This window comes from Chiloscyllium plagiosum, unplaced genomic scaffold (genome assembly GCF_037043375.1).
Source record: "Chiloscyllium plagiosum isolate Xiang-an unplaced genomic scaffold, Cpla_swu_hap1 HiC_scaffold_1, whole genome shotgun sequence".
Taxonomy (NCBI): Eukaryota; Metazoa; Chordata; class Chondrichthyes; order Orectolobiformes; family Hemiscylliidae; genus Chiloscyllium; species Chiloscyllium plagiosum.
In genome coordinates, this window is record NW_028270139.1 from 152431050 (window position 1) to 152449420 (window position 18371).

Below are 18371 nucleotides of genomic sequence, written 5' to 3' on the forward strand. Positions count from 1 at the left end.
AAACAATGTCGGGAACATAAACATAGACAAGGACAAAGCAATGGTCTCATTCGATGTAATGATGCTGTTTATGTCACTTGACAAAATCTTTGCCAATGAGACAATAACCAACCTCCTGAACAAACAGAACAGATAGCACGACAGGGAACCTATCAAAGAGGACTGCATACTCAAACTACTAGATCTGTGCTTGACGGTACACTTCATATTCAGCAGCCAGACATATGAACAAATCAGTGGGACATGTGATGGGCTCATAGCAGAAGCAGTGATGCAAAGACTGGAACAAACCGCTCACTCTCAAATCTAACCCAAGCTTTGGATCAGATACATGGATGATGCTTTTGTACTATTTAAGAAATTAGTGATTGAGAACACACACTGGATTATCAGCACCATGCTCACAGGGATCAAATTTATGAGAGAGGAGGAAACCAACAGCCAACTCGCATTCCTGGATGTGATGGTAGAAAGAACATACGATGGTGAATGCACTGCAAAAGTGTGCAGAAAAGCCCCACGCTCGGACCGGATCCTGAACCACAACAGCAACCACCGAATTAAACAAGGAAATTGCATTAGGAGCTACAGAAGAGCTGTTCAAAAGGGCTACAGAACACTGCAGCACTCCCTACCTGTGAAGAGAAGAAGAACACCTCCATAAAGTCTTTGCCATGGACAGATAACTTCAACTGCGGATGCTGAGCAGACAAACAACATAACAAGGACATGCCATCACCTAACACACGAATTACGCTACCTTTTGTATTTTAAAAAAAAAAGCCTCGTAACTAACGGCAAAATTCTCCGACCACTCTGATGACAGCCTTTAAACCGCAAGCCACGCTCAGCCGACAACTCGCCAGAATAACCTACACTCATCATGTGCAAGACTAACATAGTTTACAAGATTCCTTGCAAAGACTGCATGGAACACTATATAGTGCAAACAGGTCGACGACTGGCAATCTGTATCCATTAACACAAAGTAGCCACTAAATACCACGACCACCTGTCCTAGTAGCCACGCACCGATGAAAAGGACTGCAAATTTGACTGGGACAACACAACAATAATAAGACAAGCTAAACAGAGGACAGGCAGAGAATATCTAGAGGCATGGCACTCATTCATTGATTCCATTAATAAACACACTGACCTCGACCAAGTAAACTGACTACGGTAATAAACAATGGGAATCTGCAACCGGAAGCAGCAGGAATGAAACCAAATAAATTCCAGAAGAGACAGTACAGCAGCGCTTCACAGGAGGCTTCAAAGCATAGAGATGTTACCTAGATAGGGATGAAACTTCTGCAAATCAACTTCCCAGCTGGGCAAGTATACCCAAAACTATGGCAGCCAGCACCACAGCTACATGTCTTTATGCAAACCTTGAACTAAATTTCTATGTAACTTGAAGAAAAGTGTTATTAATAATAGATCCTGGATGTACTTTTGCTTGCTGACCTGGAAGGTTCGTTTCCAGACATTTCATCACCATATTAAATAACTTCTTAAGTGAGCCTCCGAATGACGCACTGGTGGTGTAGTCCGCTTTCTGTTGAAATGTTTGGCTTTCCTTGGGTTGGTGATGTCATTTCCTGTGGTGGCATCATTTCCTGCGGATGGTAAATGGCGTCCAAGTCGATGTGTTTGTTGAGCGTTCCAGTTGGAATCCCATGCTTCTAGGAATTCTCGTGCATGTCTCTGTTTGGCTTGTCCTAGGATGGATGTGTTGTCACAGTCGAAGTGGTGTTCTTCCTCATCTGTATGTAAGGATATTAGTGAGAGAGGGTCATGTTGGTTTTCATGTATCCTGGTGGCTAGTTTTCTGCATGTTTGTCCAATGTAGTGTTTGTTACAGTTCTTGAAAAGTATTTTGTGAATGACATTAGTTTTGCTTGTTGTCTGTATGGGGTCTTTCAAGTTCATTAGCTGCTGTTTTAGTGTGTTGGTGGGTTTGTGGGCTACCTTGATGCCAAGGGGTCTGAGTAGTCTGACAGTAAATTCCGAAATGTCTTCGATGTAGGGGAGAGTGGCTAAGGATTCTGGACATGGTTTGTCTGCTTGTTTGGGTTTGTTGCTCAAAAATTGGCAGACTGTTCATTGGGCACCCGTTCTTTTTAAATACACTGTATAGTGATTTTCCTCTGCTCTGCATAGTTCCTCTGTGTTGCAGTGTGTGGTGCCACATTGAAATAATGTTCTGATGCAACTTCATTTGTGGATGCTGGGATGATTGCTTCTGTAGTTCAATATTTGGTCTGTACATGTTGTTTTCCTATAGACACTGGTTTGAAGCTCTCCATTCACTGTTTACCCTACTGTGAAGACTAGGAATGGTAGTTTGTTGTTTTCCTCCACTGTTTGTTTAGTGAATTTTATACCAGTAAGGATATTATTGATTGGTCTTGAAGGTTTCCTCTAATTTGTTTTGTTTAGTGATGACAAAGGTGTCATCCACACAGTGGACCCAGAGTTTGAGTTAGATGGTTAGCAGAGCTGTTTGTTTGATTCTCTGCATTACTGCCTCTAAGAACCCTGATATCGGAAATCCCATGGGTGTTCCGTTGGTTTGTCTGTAGGTTTGTTGTTGAAGGTGAATTGGGTAGTAAGACATAGGTCCACTAGCTTGACGACACTGTCCTTGCTGATGAAGTTGGTGGTTTTGGTGTGTGTCTCTTTGGGTCTTCTAATAAGTCCTTCTCTGGTGATGAAATGTCTGAAAACAAACCTTCCAGCTCAGTGAGCAAACCTACATCCAGAGCCTCAACCTGAGCTTGAAATCTTCTCAACTTGATAATAGTCTTTTATAAATTGCCTATAATTTTCTTTTAATTTTAGTTATTTGACGCTAGCGAGGAGCTGTGGCAGACTTATAACAAATTGGATCCAGTCTCTCTGGAAGTCTTGATTTCTGAGGTAATTCAATAAATACTAATATGTTATCTTTAGTTTCTAAATGTTGGTTAGAGCTGCTTTGCAATGAGGAATGCATTGGTTGCATTCTAAGAGTAATGCAGGTTAAAGTTGCATTTCTTAAATTAGATAAGTCGTATTTTGGAATATAACTTTTTAATTGGGTGAGACCTGAGGAATTTATATATATAGTAGAAATATTTGTTTGTGTGATATTATAAGTGAAAACTGAAAACATTGCTTATGGAAAACTGTAAATTTGAGGAGCTTAACAATTTGTTTGCTGTATGTACTTTTGTCCATTTTGAATTTTTCAGGATTTGACAGCATTTGACAGACAATGGGCAAGCTTCTTTTCCAACTTTGACATTGAGTCCTCTTCCTCAATACTGGATCTTTCCGAGGCACAGGCTGGAGAGGTGGGGAATACATAATTATTGCAGTATACCTTATCCCATGAGCATTTATTGCAGTTCTTCAGTTTAAAATGATGAGCGAAAATATTGTGTTCTAAAATATCTAAATTGATTAGAAAGAAGAATTTTAGATTGAGCTTCGATTCACAAAGCTGAATTTCTAATTCTGTGGACTGTCTGACTAAAAGCTCTTCTTACAACTCTGGTTGTGGTTTTGGAGCAGAGTGGAAGGTAAATGTTGTTCTGAAACAGGTGGTGCAATGTTTTGGGTCAAATCCCCAAGGCTTAGAGTTCTCACTGTCCTTTTAAAGGTTGGTTTACTTGGTTTTGGTTCCAAATATTGTTTTGCATTAAACTGTTCTCCTATTTTCTTTCCTGAATTTATTTACCCTGCCCCTTTCACAGCCACTTGCCTCCACATATACTACTTTTAGATGGAAGAGCAGACAAATGGGCTGCAAGCTACTCCATGGCTTTCAACACCAATGCTCTTCCATGGATCAACTAACTGGAGGCATGATGGTAAGGGGTATGAAATTAAACCTGTCTCTTTTAAACCCTGCAGGGGATGCTGCAGGTTGTTCCACTACTTCCATTGTAGAAGCAGATGTAAGTGATGGAAACTATTGTAGTTGAGTATCAGCTCATGCTTTATGGGTTGAAAATTTGAATTGCTATAAGCTTTCTATTTTTAACAACAATTCAAATAAGGTACTACTTCAATTTTATTCACTAGAGGTGGTAGTGTTGAGTTAAAAAACTTACCCAGCTGAGCGTTTTATGCTGGGGAGTGGGGAAATGGGATAAAATTGGGCCATCCACCTCCCAGAGGAAGATACAAGATGGCAACAGCAGCAAGTGGTAGCCAAACTGGCCTGTGGGATGCTTGCCTCAGTTTACGAGGACATTGCCTCATTTTAACGATGAATGTTGGAACTGCAAAGTCTCAAACCAAAATGGCACTTCACATGCCCGCTGGCAGGTCCTAGTTCATGCACATATCAAACAGGAATTTATTTTTGAAGGGAGACAAACCATAATCATTCTTCGTCTTCCTGCAAGTGTGTTGGAGGGCAAATAATTTTATGCAAATATTTTCATTTAATAGAATTTGTATACTTCAGAGATGTGTCACTTGTCTATAATCAGATGGTTAAAAAATCATATGGCTCTTAATTTAGACAGAAGCTGTGAACCATATTGATTACTTTGAGGCAGTTTGGCATTGATTACCTTAGTACTCTCTCTTTTCCCACAGATATTTTATTTCCATCCATGTACAACATTTTATTTTCTTTTTCAGCCATTTCGAACTTACTTTAGCCATGGGTTGATCACCAGTCAAATTACAGAGAAAAGGTAATTGCGTATGTATGCTAAATTTTTATTTTGGTATTTTCCATAGTGACTAAATTTTACTCTTTTTTTTTTTAAAATTGTTTAATTGCGGCTCTGAGGAGGTAGCCTTTTATTTTGTCAAATTGGCTCTTTGTCTTTAAGTGCTGAAGCTGTCAATTTAAAAAAAAAAATTGAATGGAGCAAAAGTAATCTTGTTAACTTGTTTTTAAAGTAATTTTGAATATCTTGAACTCCAAAGTTCCTCCAGTTAACAGGCTAAAACAGTATTACACCAACAGGAATGAAAATAGTGATTGACTTATCATAGAGCAGTGCAGACCCATCGGTCTACAACAGTGCCATTCTAAATTAATCCCATCTGACTGCGTGTGGTCCAAATTCCTGCCAGTTCATGTGTCTGCACAACACACCTCTTCAATATTGCTATTGTTACTTGAGATTCTGAGAGATAAGATGTACATGCATTTTGGAAAGACAGGTTTTGTGAGTGGGAGATTATGCCTCACAAATTTGTTAGAGTTCTTTGAAGTAATCAGGAAAGTTGACAAGGGGCAGGGCAGTAGTCGTACTTTATATGGATTTCATTACTGCCTTTGATAAGCTTCCATATGGAAGGCTATTCCAGAAGATTAGATTGCATGAAATCCAGGTCGAGCTGGCAAATTGGATACACCATTGGTTTGATGGTAGGAAGCAGAGGGTAATAGTGGAGGAATGCTTGTCAGACTGGAGGCCTGTTTCTCGTGGGGTGCCTCAGGAGTCAGTGCTGGGCCCATTATTGTTTGTTATCTATATCAAGATTTGGGTAAGAATGTACAAGGCATGATTAGTAAGTTTGTTGATGGCATTAAAGTAGGAAGTATAGACAGTGAGGAAGGCTATCAGAAATTGCAGCAGGGCTTCAATCAGCTGGGAAAGTGGGTTGAGAAATAGCAAATGGAGTTTAATATAGATATATATGAGGTCTTGCATTTTGCAAAGTCAAATCAAGGTAGGAGTTTCATGGTGAATGGTAGGGCCTTAAGGTGTGTAGTGTAAAAGAGGGATCCTGGAGTTCAGGTTCACGGTTCTCTGAAAATGATTCATAGGTAGGCAGTGAAGAAGGCTTTCAGCACACTGGGCTTTATCAGTCAGAGCATTGAGAATAGAAGTTGGGAAATCATGTTGCAGTTATACAGTACATTGGTGAGGCCACACTTGGTATATTGTGTTCCGTTTTGATCACCTTTTTATCGGAAGGATGTTATTGAACTGGAAAGAGTGCAGAAGAAATTTACAAGGATGTTGCCAGGACTCAAGGGTCTGAGTTACATAGAGAGGTTGGACAAGCTAGGACTTTTTTCTTTAGAGGTTAGGAGACTAAGGGGGAATCTTTAAGTGTATAAGATCATGAGAGGCATGGATAGGGTCAATGCCCTTAGTCTTTTTCCCAGGGTTGGGGAATCGAGGAATAGAGGGCATCAGTTTAAGGTTAGAGAGGAAAGAATAAAAGGGAACCTGAGGAGCAACTTTTTTTTTAAACACAGAAGGTGATAAGCATGTGGAATGAGCTGTTACTGGAAGTGGTTGAGGTGGGTACATTAACAACATGTGGACAAATACATGGATAGGAAAGGACTAGAAGGATATGGGCCAAGTGCAGGGAAATGGAGTTAACATGGATGGACATTTTGATCAGCATGGACCAGTTTAGGCCAAAGGGCCTGCCTTCATGTTGTAGGACTCCATGACTATGTATCTGGTTCTGCCATCTTCCCTGGCAGCATGTTCTAGGCACCGACCACTCTTTTAAAAAAAAAAAAGCAGTCTAGTTTTGCACATCTCCTTCAAACTTTCCCCCTCTCACTTTTAACCCTATGTCTGATTAGTATTTGACATTTCCATACTGGGGGGAGAAACTCCAACCATTCACCCTGTCCATCCCTCTCAATTTTATATACTTTTATCAGGTTGCCCCTCAGCCTCTGATGTCCAGCAAAAACAATCCCAAGTTTACCCAACCCACTTCAGTCCAGGCAACATTCTGGTAAATCTTTCGCATTTTTTCTAATTTTTCTAACCAATCTGTTCAGCGATGTTATTGTATACTTCTGGAGTAGGTGGGACTTGAACCCATGCCATGATGACCAAATTTCTCTCAGTACTGTAAATGTGGCCTAACGGAGTTTTAGACAGCTGCAACAAGACCTGCCAACTTTTGTATTGATTGTCCTGATCGATTGGTGGCAAGCTTGCCAACCGTCGTCTTTATCATGTTGCTACTTTCAGGAATCTATGGACTTGCATGCCAAGATCCCTTTGTATGTCAGTGCTCCTAAGGGTCCTGCCATTTACTGTATACTTTCCTCTTGCATTTAACCTACAAAATGCATCATTTCACATATCCAACTTCACTTGCCATTTCTCCGTCCAACATTCTAAATGGTCTATATCCTGCTGTATTCTTTGACAACCTTCTTCATGATTCACAAATTCAACACTTTTGTGTCATCTGCAAACTTGTTGATTTGACACCTACATTTTCACTCAAATCATCCATCCATATATTACAAACAACAGATCATAGTACTGATCCTCTGGCCACAAACCTCCAGTCTCCACAACTAATCTGTGTTTTGTATGATCGAGTCAATTTTGGATCTAACTTAGCAATTTACTGTGGATTCCCAATGACTTGATCTTCTGGACCAGCATAACAGAAGAGATCTTGTCAAATGTTCAGTCATGTCCATGTGGATAACATTCACTGCCCTACCCTCATCAATCATTTTTGTCACATCCTTAGAAAACTCAATCAAATCTGTAACACAAGACCTTCCCTGCACAAACTATGTTAATAAATCCATTCTTCTCCAAATGTGAGTAAGTCCTGTTCCTAAGAATCTTCTTTTGATTGAGGGATTGCTTACGCTTCCAAGCATGCAAGTAGTCCTGTTTGGGAGCTTCACCAGGTCGAAACTTCATTTTCAGATATGCCTGATGCTGCTCTTGGCATGGCCTCTTGCACTCTCCGTTGAACCAAGGTTGATTCTAAGACTTGATGGTAGTGTTTGAATGGGTGATATGCTGCGCCATGAGATTATGAATTCTGCTGGAGTCCAATTCTCCTGCTGTTGATGAGCCACAGCGCTTCATGGATGTCCAGTCTTGAGTTGCTAGATTGGTTTAGAGTCTGTCCCATTTAACACCGTGATAGTGCCACACAACACGACATAGGGTATTCTCAATCTGAAGATGCGACTTGTGGACCTGCAGCAAGCAGATTGGTGAGGATGAGGTCAAGTATGATTTGGAGATGCCAGTGTTGGACTTGGGTGTACAAAGTTTAAAAATCACACAACACCAGGTTGTAGTCCAACAGGTTTAATTGGAAGCACTAGCTTTTGGAGCACCGTTCTTTCACCAGGTAGTTGTGGAGTACACAGAATTTATAGCAAAAGTTTACAGTGTGATGTAACTGAAATTATACGTTGAAAAATACCTTGATTGTTTGTTGAGTCTCTCATCTGTTCAAATACCATGATAGTTTCACTTCTTTCATATGTAAATCACAAAACCTTTTTTTTTTAAAAGTTACATTCTCAGGTTAATTGTAACAATTGGTGTAAGCCAGATAAAATGTTGAAGGTATTAGCCCCCTGTGTTCTCTGTCTGTGCCATAATGTTTAGCAGGTCAGGCAGCATCCAGGGAACAGGAGAATCGACGTTTCGGGCATAAGCCCTTCTTCAGGAATGGGGAACGTTTGTCCAGCAGGCTAAGATAAAAGGTAGGGAGGAGGGACTTGGGAGAGGGGTGTCGGAAATTTCCGACGCCCCTCTCCCAAGTCCCTCCTCCCTACCTTTTATCTTAGCCTGCTGGACAAACGTTCCCCATTCCTGAAGAAGGGCTTATGCCCGAAACGTCGATTCTCCTGTTCCCTGGATGCTGCCTGACCTGCTGCGCTTTTCCAGCAACACATTTCCAGCTCTGATCTCCAGCATCTGCAGACCTCACTTTCTCCTCCGCCATAATGTTTAGATTGATTCTAATCTCAAAAGTGAGTTAACAGAGTCTTACATGAATTCACATGTTTTTCTCTCTTGTTGGTTCCCTCACCACCTGTCGGAGACCTAGTCTAGCAAGTATGTCTTTTAGGACCTGACCAGCTCGATCAGTAATGTGCCGCAGAACCACTCTTGGTGGTGGACATTGAAATCCTCCACACAGAGAGTACATTTTGCACCCTTGCCATCCTTGGTGCTTCCTCCAAGGGTTGTTCAACGTGGAGTACTGGTTCATGAGTCAAGGGAGGATGGTATATGGTAATGAGGAGGTGGTTTCCTTGTCAATGATGAGCCTGAACCCATGAGATGTCATGGAGTCCAGAGTCAATGTTGAGGACTCCAAGGACAACTCCCTCCTTACTGTGTACCATTACCAGTGGGACAGGATATATGCAAAGATGGTAATGGTGGTGTCAGGTATGATTCCAGGAATATGACTATATCATGTTGTTGCTTGACTAATCTGTGAGACAGCTCTCCCAATTTTGGTACTAGCCTGCCAGATGTTAGTAAGAAGGACTTTGCAGTATCATGAGGCCGGTTTCTACCATTGTCGTTTCCAGTGCCAAAGTTGATGCTGGCTGGGCCTTCCGGTTTAATTTCTTTCTTGAGATGTTGTAGTAATTGATAGCACTGAGTGGCTTGGTCAGCCATTTCAGAGGGCAGTTAAGAGTCAACTTCACTGCTATGATTCTGGAGTCATATCAGCAAGACCCAGTAAGGTCTGGTAAGGAAATTAATGAGCTAGATGGTTTTTTCCAACAATTGATAATGGTTTCACGGTCTTCAGTAGATTCTTAATTCCAGATTTGTGTTGAATTCAAATTTCTTCATGTGGCATGGCGGGATTCCATACTGGGTCCTTGGAGCATTTGCTGAGTTTCTGAACTAAGAGTGTAGTACAGCTATTGCCTCCTGGGTACACCTAACAAATTCAGCCCCATCTGAGCCTGTAGAATTATGAGTCCAAGTCCATGTTGGGGATGTTAAAATCACCACTACAACAACCCTGTGGTTTTTACATCTTCCCATGATATGTTCCTGTAACCTCCACAGGCAATTTGGAGGCCTGTAGTGTAACCCTGTTAGTGATTGCATCTTGCTTATTCCTAAATGCTACCAATGTAGCCTTGCTGGATGAGCCCTCCCAGATGTCTTGTCTTTGTGCAGCCGTGACATTCTCCTTTATCGGTAATACAAAACTTTCCATCCTCTTAAATCCTTCTCTATCAGGCCTGAAACATTTGAAACCCTGGAATGTTGAGCGTCAGTCCTGCTTGTCGCTCAACCAAGTTTCTGTAATAGGTACCACATCGTAATTCCATGAACTAATCCAGGCTCTAAGCTCATCTGCTTTCCCTGTTATACCCCTTACATTAAAATTAATACACTTCACACTGCCAGTCCCACTGTGTTCATTAGCCTTTCGATTAGACTAGACTTGATCTTTACCTTTTCCTCAATTACTCCACTTGCTGATATCATTCCTTTTAATGATTAAATGACGAGCTGGCATTTCCTGCTGGAGGTATTTTTCTTGAGTGACCTAACTATATGTACCTATCTTTGGCCTAGATCCCTTAATTTTTTTTCTCTCTGAAGCAAAGGCATTATCTTTCTTGGATAAAGTTAACAACTGCTCTTTATGGAAATGTTTTCTAAACCTCTACCACCCTTTGTGTGTAAAAGTGCTTCCTAGGGTTTTATAGTGCCACTTGAGAGGATTTAAACTGGTGTAACAAGGGGACAGGGACAACATCAGTACATAAAATGGCTGATGAGGAGTCTGAGAACAAGGTCATAAGGCTGAGAGGAAGAATAGACACCAGGGAGTTAGCAAACAGAGGGACTGGCAGTCTGAAATAGATTTGCTTTAATGCAAGGATTCCGACATGTAAGGCCAAAGAACTTAACTTGGAATTTTGCATCTAACTATGATGTTATAGCTAATACAGACTTTGTTGAAAGAGATAAGATCAAGTTATTTTCCCTAAGATGGGGGAGTTCAAAAATAGGGGACATATTTTTCAGGTGAGATGAGAAAGTTTTAAAAAGGATATGACGGGACAACTTTTTTTTCAAGTGGTTTGTGCGTGGAATGAACTGTTAGAGGAAGTGCGTTTAGAAGAGATTTGGACAGGTACATGAATAGGCAAGGTCTTGAGGGATATGTTTTGGCCCTAGGGTGGCACGGTGGCTCAGTTGCTAGCACTGCTTCCTCAGTGTCAGGGACCCAGGTTTGATTCTAGTCTTGAGCGACTCTGTCTGTATGGAGTTTGCACATTCTCCCCGTGTCTGTGTGGGTACTCTAGTTTCCTGCCAGAGTCCAAAGATGTGCACGTTAGGTGGGTTGGCCTGGCTAAATTGCCCATATTGTCCAGGATAGTGTAGGTAGGTGGTTTCGTCATGTGAAGTACAGGGTTGTGTCTGGGTGGGATGTGCTTTGGAGGGTTGGTGTGGACTCCATGAGCTGAATCGCCTGCTTACGCACTGTAGGGATTCTATGAAGGCATATGGCACACTTGTCTCCATTGGGAGGGACATAAGGTATAAAGGTTGGCAAGTCATGTTTGGTTAGGCCATATTTGGAATAATGTGTACCGTTCTGATCACACTACTAGAAGGATGTAGAAGCCCTGGAGAGGGTACGGAAATAGATTACCAGGATCTTGCTTTGTTTCGAGGGTATTAGCTATGAGGAGAGATTGGTCAAATCTGGTTTGTTTTCACTTGAATGTCGAAGGATATGGGTTGACTTGATACAAGTTTATAAAATTGAGAGTTGTTGATAGATTGGATGGTCAGAGTCTTTTTTTCCCAGGGTGGAAATGTCAGTTAGAGTCATAGAGACGTACAGCATGGAAACAGACCCTTCAATCCAACCCATCCATGCCGACCAGATATCCCACCCAATCGAGTCCCACCTGCCAGCACCTGGCCCATATCCCTCCAAACCCTTCCTATTCATATACCCATCCAAATACCTCTTAAATGTTGCAATTGTACCAGCCTCCACCACATCCTCTGGCAGCTCATTCCATACACGTCCCACCCTCTGCATAAAAAAGTTACCCCTTAGGTCTCTTTTATATCTTTCCCCTCTCACCCTAAACCTATGCCCTCTAGTTCTGGACTCCCCGACCCCAGGGAAAAAACTTTGTCGCTCATAGGTTAAAGGTAAAAAGGGGTAAGTTTAAACATTTGAGAGGCAAGTTTTTTTTACACTGAGAGCATATATACTTCAAATGCCCTTCCAGAAGAGGTGGTGGAGCCAATTACACGATCAAACATTTAAAATACATCTTGACAGATATATGAATAGGCAGGAAAAGGAAGAAAACAGACCACAGAGGCAAAAGGTTTTGGCTTAGAAAGGTGTTATCTGTTGGCGTAGTCTTGGTGGTTTGAAGTGCCTGTTCCTGTGCTGTGTTCTAGCATCTCTCCTGAATGGCCTTGCCCTGATTTCTAGACTTTGTTCCCTCATTCTAGAATCTCCAATCAGTCAAAATAAGTTATCTTTCTCTACCCTGTGTTTTCCTGATATTATCTTGAAGCCTTTGATCAGATTATCCTTTAACCTTTTAAATTTTGGAGAAAACGGCATAATCTATTTAATCTCCCCTGATAACTTAACCCTGAGGTCCAGATATTGTTCTTGTAAATCTAATATACTTAATGATCCAGTCTCTACAACCTTCTGTAGGAAAGAATCCCATAGATTTACTGCTCTCTGATAGAAGAAATTCCTGTTCATCTCTGTCTTAAAAGGGGTGATCCCTTTCTCTAAGATTAATCCATCGGCTCCTAAACTCTCCTACAACGAGAAATAACATCTCCACAGCTATCCTGGAAAAGTCCCCAAAGGATCTCGTATGTTTCAATAAGTTTGTCGTTCATTTGTCTAAACTGAAATGAATACAGCGCCAACTTGCTCAACTTCTTATTAGAAAACTAATAGATATCCAGGATCACCCAGTGAACCTGTTCTGGACTACTTTCAATACCAATATGCCTTTCCTTGGATAAGGGAATTGAGGAAACACTTCTAGGTGGAAGGAAAGTTATTCCACATTATTTCAGCTGAAATAATGTTAAATAACTACTTGGTAGTACTGAAGCTGAGTATTGCTGACGTTTTGTCAAAACTTTTTGTTTTAGGCTCGTTACGACAATTTGCATGAAGACCAATAAAGACAATAACAACCTTTTTGTACTACATGAGAGGAGAGTGCTGATTGGTTTGCAGGTGGACTCTGGTAGAGACATTGCCATGGCGAATGTCATGTTTATGATTGAAATCTATATACCAGGCTTTGTTTTTAGTTTTCAAACCAGGCACATTGACTGAGTGGATAATTTCTCAGACCAATCAGCACTGTCTTTTCCTCCAGTACAAATTTTTTTTTTCTCCCTTTCTTGGTATTCTTGCAAATTGTCTTGATTCTGTATTGTAAGTAAATTAGCTCTTGAATTAATGTTTTCATCACAATTAAATTTTCTATTAGTGTTAGATGAACTACCTGAGTGGTTTTTGTAACTTTTAAAATGAAAGTTTGCATGTGGATGGTAATTTTAATAATTAGTTCTTAGTTATTAGTCAGTTTCTAGTTTTGAGTAGCCAAGTGTCCTGAAAGGAACAGTATATTTGCAAAGATAGAAATAATGTTGTGATAAAGTAAGATGAAAAAGAATAGAAAGTAGGAAAGTAATCATAGCTTTTGCTCAATTGGGATCAGTCCTGAATAGTCAGAAGCAAACTGAAGTCTTTCAATTTCAAGTCAAGTAATCTCTCTCTCTCTCTCTCTCTCTCTCTCTCTCTCTCTCTCTCTCTCTCTCTCTCTCTCTCTCTCTCTCTCTCTAAAGGGTTTAGTTTTGGAACATGAAGAATGTATATTTTGGACACATGCAGTGTCACGACTTACTGGGTAGCACATTAGAAATCATGTTCCGCTATATCTAGAGTTAGCACAAAAATTAAAGCTTTTGAAGTAAGAACACAAAGTTCCCCAAATTTCATGATTTTCAGGCCCGGGTTAATAGCAAAGACCATGTTTCTGTACTTGCTACTTATTTTATGTAATTAGACTATAAGTAAACTGTTTTAAACCATCAATGTATAATACTGTAAAATAAAACTCTAATCCCTTTATAAATTTTCCCAGACAGATGCAGGCAGGGAATAATAGGCTCTGGGTAGAGGCTGTCAGAAGTTCATATTCATGAGTAGTTGAGATGATCCTGTTGTCTTTGTTTTTAAACAATCTACTGCTGGAGATAGTATACGTTTTATGATAGTTTTGTCCCTTTTGTGTTGTTGCTTAGTGTGTCTTTCACCCAGCCAGGGAGTGAACAATCAATCTTCACAGTGCATGGATGAGACCGTTCCATCCATTCAGTCTGTGCCAACCTATTTCCACTAATCCCACTTTCCATCACTTGGTTCATAGCTTTAAATGTTGTACTATTTCAAGTGCTAAGCTGAAGAGCTGCTTCCTAACAACTCTGTCCCTGTCATGATCTTAGACATCTCAAACAGGTCCTCCCTCAGCCTTCTGTTTGTAAAGAAAATAAGCAGAGCCTATCCAGCTTCTATTCACGGCTGAGACGCTCCATCCTAGTCAACATCCCAGTGAATCTCTTCTGCATCCTGCCCTAGGTGATGCTGTCTTCTTTCTTTCTCAAGGTCTGTTCTATTCTGTCACTTCTCCAGAGACATCTTAGAATGTTTTCATTAACATTGTCTTCTGATTACACAGGTGCATGGAGAAATCCTGTTGACATTAATCTCTAAGTTGCTTTCAATATGTAGGTATCATTTATCCCTTGTACAGTCTAAAATCTAAATTTCGTCAAACAATCCTTCTAATCCCCATGCTTGTCAGAATGTGCTTTTGAGTTGCTTTTCTCCAGATGCTTTCACTGGTTTGCAATGAACACAAGGTGGCTGGTTTGCTTATAAAAGATCTTATTAGTTAAAAGTCATAGATTATAAGTGCAGAAGGAAATATGAACTGATTTTCTTCAGGTTTAAAATTGATTTTGACTGCCGAGAACAGAGAAATGGCATCTACTCTGGTGAAGATCAAAACACTTCTCTCTATCAGGCCGAGGTAGTTAAACCGAGCATAAGGCGTTCATCATCAATAGCTGGTTACTAGTCCCTTAGATTAATCAAATTCTTGTTGCCACCCAGCTATATTTGTTCAGAGAGCCCCTTGTCTGTCAGCGCTTCAAACACTGCTTATTCAAATGATGTTATTACACTGTTAGCTTTAATGTGAGGTTATTTGTTTTTCAAAACATTCAGTACTCCTTTCGAATGCTGATGTTAAAAGTTCTTGCCCAATTCTTCCACAATTTTCAAAAGTGTAAGAATGAGAAAAGGGTTGAGGGGGTTATTTGTTTTAGACTAAATTACGAAATACAGGGAACGTTTCGAAGTAATTTTTGATATAGCTATTTAAAACTGTCAATCTTTCCAATGAATAAATATATCTAAATGAATTCTGTAGGATTGAAAATTAGAACAAATTTTATTTTCTCCAAATCTTTTCCATTGTACCTATCTGTACGTACAAAATTGAATTCAATTTTATGTGACCATGGAAACTGATTTCTGAATCAAAATTTAGGGCCGGTTTCTGCTTACACCTTCACAGTATTTGGAAAGAGATTTATTTTAAGGGGATTTAGAAATGTTGATTGACTTCACTCGCTAAGTATAAAGTATCACTAAATTCCCCATTTCAGCTGAAAGTCCAAGATATTCAGAGCTGTGCTCATGACCAGGATACATTTCATTATTTATTAAAAGCTTTATTTTGTTGAGTTTGAGAATGTAAGAATAGTTTGTGCAGCAGAGGTGCCTTCTACTGGTTGAAAAATCAGTGGAAACACAGCATTGGGTCTATCAGACAGAAACGATGCTGTTTAATAGTGCTCATCTGGACAGTGTTGGACCCCACTTGATCAGGTCCTCAATAGATACCCTTATGTACAAATAAATAGTAGGCGACATGGCCACTTTGAACCTGTTCTAATTTAAATAGATCATAGCTGATTTAATTGTATCCTCTACTCCATATTCTCTCTGACTGTTATAATAGTTCCTCCCCATGCTTACCAAGAATCTTACTACTTCTGTTTTAAAAATATTTTAAACTCAGTTCCTCCAAAGACTCGGGACATTTTGTGCAGAAAAGAACCTCATCTGTGTCTTAAATGGGCAGCTCCTTATTTTTAGACAATGACTCCTTGTATGTTCTCTCAAAAGAGGAGACGTCCTTTCCACTTTTATCCTGTCATGCCCACTTGGGATCTTGTATGTTTGTGTCACGTTACCTCTTTCCTCACTAAAATGTAGCAGATAGAAGCCTAGCTCTGCCCAATCTTTCCTCATGTGAGAACTGTCACATTCGTCAAGTAAACCTTCTCTGAACTGCTTCCAATTCGTTTATATCTTTTTCTTCAGAAGGAGGTGAATGCGGTACCCAGTGCTCCATCAGCCTGTTGGTTGGATAAAGAAGAGCGGCAGAGTGATTTCTGCTTGCCTGGGCAAAATGTATTCCTCAGTCAGCATCATAAAGGATTATCTGGTCGTTGCTCTTTGTGGAAGCTTGCTGTGCATATACTTTCTTCCCTGTTTTGTATGTTAGAATAGTGACTACATTTCAGAAAGATACTTTGCTTGGAAAGTGCATTGAGGTGTTTGCAATAATATATAAGCCTTTTGCTTTTTTCGTGAAATTGGGCAAAAATTTCCAAAATAACTTTTTTTCTTTTTTGCTTCTTATGCAGCACTGACCGGCAACCTTTTGTTCTTTTTGGTTGTCATTCAACAAAAGAAAACTTAAACTCATACAGCTTTACTTTTCCATCTGAGGGTCACCTTGTTCGAAACACAAACAACAGAGGAGGCACTGCCAGACATATGGTAATTCATTTTTCCCATCTCCTATTTTTATACATTTGATTATGCTTGTATTTTTGAAGTTGTTGCAAATTTCCCACTAAAATACTTTGTATTTCTGTCATGGATACAAAAAAAAATTATTCCTCAGGTCTGTTAGTTTGGATTTTTCATTGTTCTTGAAAGCGGAAGTTTAAGATGACAAAATGAATTTCAAAACTGTGTTCATGAATTTATTGGCAGAGGACATCTTCAAATTGGGTTGCATCCAAGTAGCTTTGCATAATGCGTCTCATAGTCATAGAGATATATAGCACGGAAACAGACCTGTCGGTACAACTCATCCATTCTGACCAGATATCCTAATCTAAACTCGTCCCATATGCCAGCATTTCGCCCATATCCTTCTAAATCCTTCCTATCCAGATACACATTCAGATTCCTTTTAAATGCTGTTGTAATTGTACCAGCCTTCACCATTTCCTCTGGCAACTCATTCCATACCCGCACCACCGTCTACGTGAAAGTGTTGCCACTTAGATCCCTTTTAAATCTTTCTCCTCTCACCCTCAGCTTAAACCCTCGAGTTCTGGACTCACCCAACCCCATATTAATCCTATCCATGCCTCTTGTGATTTTATAAACCTCTATAAGGTCACCCTTCAACCTCTGATGCTCGAGGGTGAACAGACCCAGCCTATTCAGCCTCTCCCCCATCCTTGAAAATCTTTTTTTGAACCCTTTCAAATTTCACAAAATCCTTCCAATAGGAAATACACCAGAATTGCACGCAACATTCCAAAAGTGGCCTAACCAATTTCCTGTACAGCTGCAACATGACCTCCCAACAGCGATACTCTATACTCAATACCAATATAGGAAAGCATACCAAGTGCCGCCTTCACTATCCTATCAACCTGCAACTCTACATTTCAAGGAGCTATGAACCTGCACTCCAAGGTCTTTGTTCAGCAACACTCCACAGGACCATAACATTAAATGTATAAGTCCGGCTCTGATTTGCCTTTCCAAAAGGCAGCATGTCACATTTATCTAAATTAAACTCCATCTGCCACTCCTCAGCCTATTAGCCCATCTGATCAAGATCCCATTGCACTCTGAGGTAACCACCTTCGCTATCCACTACACCTCCAATTTTGGTGTCATCTGCAGACTTACTAACTATCCCTTCTGTGTTCATATCCATATAATTTTTAAAAAAGTGCACCCAGCACTGATCCTTGTGGCACACCACCGGTCAGAGGCTCCCAGTCTGAAAAGCAACCCTTCACCACCATCCTCTGTCTTCTATCTTCAAGCCAGTTCTCCCTGTATTCCATGAGATCTAATTTTGCTAACCAGTTTATGATGAGAAATCTTGTCGAATGCCTTCTTGAAGTCTATTTCGATCATGTCCACTGCTCTGTCCTCATCAATCCTCTTCGTTACTTCTTCAAAAAACTCAATCAAGTTCTTAAGACAAGATTTCTCATGCATAAAGCAATGCTGACTATTGCTAATCAGTCCTTGCCTTTTTAAATACATGTAAATCCTGTCCCTCAGGATTCCCTCCAACAAGCAAATCTTTAGCAGGACTTATACACATAATGGTATACTTATACACTAGGGAGTGTTGCTGAATGAAGAGACCTTGGAGTGCAGGTTCATAGCTCCTTGAAAGTGGAGTCGCAGGTAGATAGAATCGTGAAGAAGGCGTTTGG

General features: G+C 40.3%; 1 protein-coding gene across 4 annotated transcripts in view; it reads left to right on the forward strand.

Annotated features, from left to right (window-relative positions):
* dnaaf9 (dynein axonemal assembly factor 9) overlaps positions 1-18371 on the forward strand; it is a 217442-nt gene that overhangs the window by 41855 nt on the left and 157216 nt on the right. For 2 of the 4 annotated variants that reach the window (XM_087991656.1, XM_087991651.1), the window contains exons 7-11: positions 2848-2925; positions 3240-3341; positions 3744-3947; positions 4642-4697; positions 16539-16674. In XM_087991656.1, coding sequence (XP_087847782.1) covers positions 2848-2925; positions 3240-3341; positions 3744-3947; positions 4642-4697; positions 16539-16674 — 576 coding nt within the window. The remainder of the gene's footprint in view (positions 1-2847; positions 2926-3239; positions 3342-3743; positions 3948-4641; positions 4698-16538; positions 16675-18371) is intronic. The other 2 variants (XM_043696328.2, XM_043696586.2) reach the window with 2 other exon arrangements.